The sequence below is a fragment of the Centroberyx affinis genome, unplaced genomic scaffold (assembly GCF_046629955.1).
Source record: "Centroberyx affinis isolate AG114_WGS23_722 - 3 ecotype Tasmania unplaced genomic scaffold, CSIRO-AGI_Caff_v1 ptg005319l_1, whole genome shotgun sequence".
In the NCBI taxonomy this organism is placed as follows: Eukaryota; Metazoa; Chordata; class Actinopteri; order Beryciformes; family Berycidae; genus Centroberyx; species Centroberyx affinis.
In genome coordinates, this window is record NW_027282654.1 from 118,501 (window position 1) to 125,834 (window position 7,334).

Genomic DNA, 7,334 nt, shown 5'->3' on the forward strand with positions numbered 1-7,334 from the left:
ATGCTAAATGATAAGTGATATATGGTATTGCACAGTAGGTAAGTGGTAATATGATATAAGTAGTCAACACTGATGGCACAGTGGTAGTGCAGTGATGAGTGCAATAACAGTACAACAGTCCAACAACTGTACAATAACTACAGTGTCTTGTGGTTAGAGGTTTGCCCAAAAATTCTCCACTGACTCTCACTTCAACACATCAACCCAGTCTGATGTCTCCAAGTGTGTAGCGTGTGTAGACTATTGTGTTACCTATGATAACTTTAACTGTATTGCTTTACCACTGAGTCCCCATTCACTGTCCCCCACATTGTATGATAACTTTAACTGTATGACCTGCTTTACCACTGAGTCCCCATTCATTGTCAATGCCGCCCCCTAGCGGCACAAAGTCAACATTACAGTGTGACTATCAAACTAATGAATGAACTAACGGACGGAGACCGATCCATAGTCCCCCCTTTGGTGGGGGACAACTAAACATGACATGCATCAGTCCAGCCAGTCCACCACTGTCTATCTCACAGCTGTTTCTTCCCTTTGTAGCCCAGAGCTCCGGCCACACAGTACGGCACGATGGCCACAGTAGCCAGTGGCACCGTGGCACTTTTACAGAACCACAGCACATAGTAGAGCGCTCCGGTGTGGACGGAGGGCCTGAAGGCAGAGTCGAACAAATGTAACAGCACCAGTGTCGCGCTTATACAGATCGACCTGTAGGTGGCGCCGTCACCCCTTCTACTGCCAGCGACTATTCTCTTCGTCTCCACATAGAGAGGAGAGTGCAGCCCCAGGCCCAGGCCCAGCAGAGTGCCGGTGTTGCGGAACAGGCTGGCGAAGGGGCCGGTGTCCGGGCTGACCCACTCGGCCCGGCGGCACCGGCGCCGGGCTTTCTCCAGAGTCCAGAGGAGGTCGACGCCCGCGCACCCGAGGAGGAGGAAGAGGAGGAGGGCCAGCGAGAGGAGGAGCAGGGAGGTGAGGAGGTAGCGGCGCAGGCTGGCCTCGCGGATCCAGCGGGCGCGGCCGAGGGCTTCCGCTACCAGGATGCCTGGGAAGAAGAAGAAGAAAAAGAAGAAGAAGAAGGAGGGAGAGACAGGGTTTGTCGTAAAGAAATATACCCATTCTTGTTTTTGAACTGAGCTAGAGAGCAGAAGAGAGAATAGAGAGAGAGCTGCAGGGATACAGAGGGAGAAAGGGCAGTGGCGGAAAGAGTACTAGAATGTCCTATTCAAGTAGAAGTATTGTTACTTTGATGATATTTTCTTAAGTAGAAGCAAAAGTACTGGTGTAAAGATCTACTGAAGTAAAAGTAAAGTGTCGTATTTAAAATGTTGTCAGAGTAAAAGTTACTAAGTTACTTTTTAGAAAATAGAGCAGTGTTGGATGTGATCATTGCAATTCTAAAAGGACAAGAGGGCAAAACTAGATTCTTTTAATTGGGAAATTTGGAAATTTTAACATAAGGTAAAGCCAGATGCTCGAGTTTCTGTTGCTTATGAAGAGCTTTCAAAATGTAAAAATTTAAAATGTAGTGAAGTACAGTACTTCAGTAAAAACATACTGAAGTAAAAAATAAAATTACTGACTTTAAAAAAAATACTCAAAAAAGTACAAGCACACAAAAAACGTACTCAATTGCAGTAACGTGAGTAACTTATGCTGCATTCATGTCATGTCGGAATTACGGTAAATATGAGATTCCGACTGGGACAAAGCGTCCACCTCTGCCTCCTAGTGGTAATTACAAGTAGGACATGTGGGAATTTTTTTGGCAGTTATGATTTCTCCCACTTGGTGTAATGAATTGTGGTTAGGGTTAGGTAAGTGGTAAACACTGCAGCGAATCCACTGATGTCAGCAATCCAAGATAATAAAAATTTAAATTATCAGCTATATTCACAGTAACAGAATCAACTCTACTTAATGAAAAGCAAGCGATATCTGCTGCAGTTCATTTCTGGTTGATTTTAAATTGATAACTAAAAAATGTCAGTTCCAACAATGAGTAAAACAAGTTGTAGCAACAACGATTCTTCCGAAACGTCCAATATGACTTGAACGCAGCATGAGGAATGCACTGACCTATGATGACCCCCGCCATGACCTGGTGTGGGAAGTGAGCGGCGAGGAAGACTCTGGAGAGACACACACACACCTGCACGCACCAGAACGCCGTCCACAGCGAGCCACACACACACCTGGGGAGGACACACACACACACACACACACACACACAGAGGTCAGTATCGTCCGCACAAACTAGGACAAACAGTATTTCAAGGTAATGGGAAAGTTCCCCTCACCATTTCCTGATGCGACTTCCGTGTTCCGTCAGCACTGTGGCGAGGAGTGATGACATCATGGCGTAGTAGACCCCCGCAGCCCCCATGGCGTGACCCGACGGACTTCCTGTCAGAGGAGGAAAATAACTTTTCAGGAAGTTGCAGCTCCACTTTAAAAGAATTATCCAAACAGGATTTAACCAAATAGATCTAGAATTTCCATTTGGACTAGGGTTAATTAACCTTCATCTGAATCAAATTAAAATGTAAATAGAAAATTGAATTCATTTGCTAATGATGGAGCATTTATGTATTTATGTCTTTATTTGTTTATTTATGTATTTATTTATTCATCTTTTCGTAATAGGTTGCATATAAACCTTTTGCAGTTTTTAAATTTTGAAAAATCTAAATTTAAAGTGAATTGAAGCCAGCTGCAGCTGATATTCTCTCTAAATATGGTTAATAATGAATACTAATACAATGAACCATATTTATATAGCATCTCTCTAAAAGAAGAGTTTACAAAGTGCTTCATGGGAATGCATAAAAAACGAGAATAATAAAAAATAAAAGGAGAAACACCATAGAAAAAATGTATATGTGAAATGAAAGGGGATAAAAGAATGAGATAATGGCGTGTTCCTACCTGGCCCAGTTTCGCAGGTCATGGGGAACTGCTCTATCATTGGCTGGGAGGAGTTGCCATAGTAACCTGTCTCCTGAACCCACCAATAGGGACGCTCTCCAAACAGAAGCCTGAACAAAATCAGATCACCCACATACTTATATATAGAAAAAAGTGATTTAAAAGTGATCAATGATGGTTTGAGGTTGATCATTACCGTCATCATCATCATCATCATCATCATCATCATCATCATCATCATCACTATCATCATCGTTATTAAACCGCTCACCATTTCAGCATGAGGTTGAGCCAGTCTCCCACCGCTGCCACCCAGACCAGTTTGACCGCTTCGGCCTGCCGTAGGTGGAACCAGATGGGGAACAACAGGAAGAAGGTGTTGCGTAGGTCCGTTGCCGTGGAGACCAACAGGAAGAAGCCCTGGCTGTGTCCGTAGTGTCTCTGCAGGTAGTGGGTGGCACTCACCCCGGAGCTGTGGAGCAAGTCCATTACCACTGCAAGAGAGCGGACGAGCAGGCTGTTAGGGTAATTGTGTGTGTGTGTGTGTGTGTGTGTGTCTGAAGTCCCTTGCACCACTTTCAAATTAGTGTGAGAATATTTGCTTGTATGTGTGTGCAGACATACAGTATGTGTGCATGTTATTGAGTGTGTATGTGTGTTAAATAAGTGCATCAAAATCCTATCACATATTCCAAAAAAATGTTGAATACTTACAGAATTTGGTTATTATCCCAGTTGGATTTTCTTCTTCTGGCCTTGAAAAATCGGCGCTTATGTGAGTCAAACAAACAAGACTGACTGACTTCTATATTCTTCTGTCCCTGCTATAAACAAAAGCCCTATCAGTAAAAACGGTGTGTGTGTGTGTGTGTGAGAGGGGGGTCTTTAGTTGAAGTGGTCTCAAAGGTGTCCGCTGAGATGCCCGCTGACACAGCCAGACCTGTTTATATGGTGAGAGTGTCCTCTGTGTGTGTGTGTGTGTGTGTGTGTGTGTGTGTGTGTGTGTGTGTGCTATTTGACTTCTATAATTAGTAGTGTAATGTTTACAGCATATGTCTGTTGGGTGAGTGTGTGCTGCATCAGTGAGAGTTTGTATAGTATGTGCTTCTCTGTGTGTTTGGAGGCAAAATCCACTAAACTGATCATATCTCAATTAAATACTGCGAAATGGCTCAATCATAGGGGGAAAAAAGATAGATAGAAAGAGATAAAGCGTAAAAAATAAAGTGTCTCTGTGTGTGTGTGTGTGTGTGGCTGTGTGCTGCTATAGTCTGACACACGGGTCTCTTTTATACTCAAGACCGATCAACCGGTCAGGCCGTAATCAGGCATGGACTTTGGACCGGAGGGACAGAGGGAGGGGAGAAGGGAGGGGGGGAGAGAGAGTGAGAGTGAGGGAGAGAGAGTGAGAGAGAGAAAGATGGGAAAAGAGAGGCGAGAGAGGATGTGGTGGAGGAGGAGTAAACATGCCATTGTGGTTTCAGCACCTGATAAATCTAGGCAGCAATGATTAACATGACACACACACACACACACACACACACACACACACGCACGTACACACACAACTGCACCCATGCACACACTCAATAAATAAAGAAATGCCAAGCCCCTGGATGTAGAGCAGTAATTCTCAACCTTTTTCATATCCAGGACCTCTAATTCAGCACACATTATGGCCACAGACCCCCATGTGATGAGTTTTGTCTCTCTGACCCAAATCTGAGAATATCTTTTATTGCTAGATATGATTTTGTCCAGAATTCCATGACTATCTGTATTGTGGGTAGAGTGAAGTGAAACTCTGATCAAAAGTTTCATAATTCATCGATTTGCTGGGGACCCCCTGGAATCCCCTCAAGGACCCCTGGTGGTCCCCGGAGCCCACGTTGAGAACCACTGATGTAGAGCAATCTTAAAGCTGCACTAGGCAAGATTGTTGCATTTTCCGTTGATGCAGTTTGAGTTTCTGTAGGTGGCGCTCTTTTCTTTGTCTGTTCAGCCATGGTGGCTATCGTTGCTCATGCTCACTACCCAGTTCTTCTTCTGTTTATTCCAAACAAACTGGAAACATAAGACGCATCACTTCCTGTGCACCAGAGGATTTTTCCCAGGAAAGAGCTACCAGACACTGGGTGTTTAGAACAGCAAATGGAAAAGATTTAATGAACTGGATATAGGTTGGATTGGAGGGAAGCAAAATGGACATATGTCAAAATATCATGGATTATTACTTTTAAAGCAAATGATGAAATAGTGTGAGTGAGTGCAAGAAGAGAGAGGAAAAGCATCAGAAAACAGGAACAAACAAGAGAGAGGAGGCATCGCAGTGGAAAGTGGGCAACTCTTTGAAAATAGTGGACTTTAATGTTGTTTACCAGCACTTGTCCACTTCCCTGCCACAAGTTTCCACAGTGACCCGGGATCAGGCCACGTCGTGATGCGCCACGTGGCCGAGGGGACAGGCACACACACACTCACACACTCACACACACACGTGCATGCGTGTACTTCCACGTCCACGTGTAAACACGGCCGCCGGTCTGCAAACACACGCATGGATGCACGCGGACACCCTCCGGCCATCCTCCACCCATCCCCTGTCCACTCCTTCACTCCTCACCGCCTCTGGCTTCCCGGCAGCCCTATACCGCCTTTCTCCATCCGTCCCCTTGTCACAGCTTCAGCCTCCCTCCCTCCCTCCCTCCCTCCCTCAGTTGGGCAGGTAGGAACAACGGCATTTGGCACCCAAGAACCGCACCGAGACATTTCTTCCAAGCAAACTGCGGTACAATTTGTTCGGAGTGAGACCCCCAAAACCCCCGAGAGAGAGGGAAGGAAGGCTGAAGTTTGATTGTTGGGAGGGGGAGCGTATCTAAGTTCCCAGGGTCCTATGTTCCCCAGTTCAATATTCTGTTAACACACATTACCCCTCCTATTGTGTTCAGGTCAAATTTGACCCGTTTCAAGTTAAAATATTTCATAAATATTATCCAGTTTTTTTATTGGAACAAGGCTTCAAAACAGCTATATAAACACAACAAAACCAATGGTTATCATTTTATTTTATTCATTTTATTTGATTTTGAAGGTCTCTAACCCTAACCCTAACCCTAACCCTAGAACTGGGGAACATAGGACCCTTTGTCATGTTCCCATTATGTGCCATATAAATCTGGGGAACATAGGACCCTGGGAACACAGGAATGACTCCCAGCTGACTGAAGTAGTAAACGCTCCACAGTTCGGATAAACAGCTCCAAACATGACCCCGCCCTAACATACCTCAAGAACTTTGTTTCCCGGTCAGTCTATTTAGTATTCATTTTATCAACCACTTTTTATATGTTCCACCAACTCCATCAACATTCGCACCTCTCCTCCCTTCCTCCCTCTCTCCTTCCTGCCTTTCATCATCTTGTCAGCAGCCACCTATATACAGTAGGTAATGGCTCATGAACCTAATGGCTCTATACACACGACCGTGTAGGTTGCCTTGATTGAGAAACTAGGTCACACGGATGCAGACACACATACGTACACATGGCTTTGGTGCATTCAATCCATGCTCCATCTTTGACACTCAACGAAGTACTGTTTAATAAATGTTTAATAATCACATTCAGGTAATTTGACTTCAGAACAAAGCACTCCACAGAATTGCAATAAGTTAGCCCGATACAATCCAAACTCTATGAAACGACACATGCATCATCCCACACCTAGATCATTATTTATTTTTTATGTGTCCATACGGATCAATGACACATTCTTATTTAAATATGGTATAAGCAAAAAGCATCAAGGCCAAAGATACCTAGTTGTGCATTTGAATAACCCTATTTTTTTTAAAGGAAACTGGGCAGCTGACCTTGAGAATTTTTTTATTCTTTATTTAGCCTGTTAAGCCCTAGCCCTATCCCTAGGAAAAAACGCCTAAAATAATATACCCCAAATGAATCAGGAATAGCTCCTCAACCATAAGGCCTATATGCATATTTCTGGTCGCCTTTGATAGGTAAGAAGCTAAGGAATATTAATTCAGTGTAAGTAAACCTATATCTGTTACCATTCCAGAGTAAATGGAGATGCAATAAAGGAAAAAGTAAGATTTTCATCCTCGCCTAGTATATAATTCTAGATTTTAAGGCAATATCACCATTATAACCAAGATCCCATGGATAATAATGCAACTGAATGTCTTCTCATAGTCTTTGACTACAACTGTAACTGTAAATTTGATGGAAATACACCAAAATACAACATTTATGTACAATTCCTAAAAATATACTCAGGCGGTCTCCAGGTTTTGGTCAAGTTTACAATTTACATTATGCCTGTTTACTGGGAGTTTTACTTCAAAACACTACTCATTTCCATATAGCCATGTTACAAATAACATA

The 7,334-nt window shown here is 43.6% G+C and overlaps 1 protein-coding gene across 1 annotated transcript; it reads right to left on the minus strand.

Moving 5' to 3' along the window:
- Positions 1 to 521: 521 nt before the first annotated feature.
- LOC139667147 (glucose-6-phosphatase catalytic subunit 1-like) lies at positions 522 to 3,426 on the minus strand. Its single transcript, XM_071546567.1, has 5 exons — positions 3,203 to 3,426; positions 2,932 to 3,041; positions 2,304 to 2,409; positions 2,083 to 2,198; positions 522 to 1,048 (listed from the first exon to the last, which is right to left on the minus strand). The coding sequence occupies exons 1-5, from the start codon at positions 3,418 to 3,420 to the stop codon at positions 522 to 524; spliced, it is 1,077 nt and encodes a 358-aa protein (XP_071402668.1). The 5' UTR covers positions 3,421 to 3,426.
- Between the last annotated feature and the right edge of the window lie 3,908 nt (positions 3,427 to 7,334).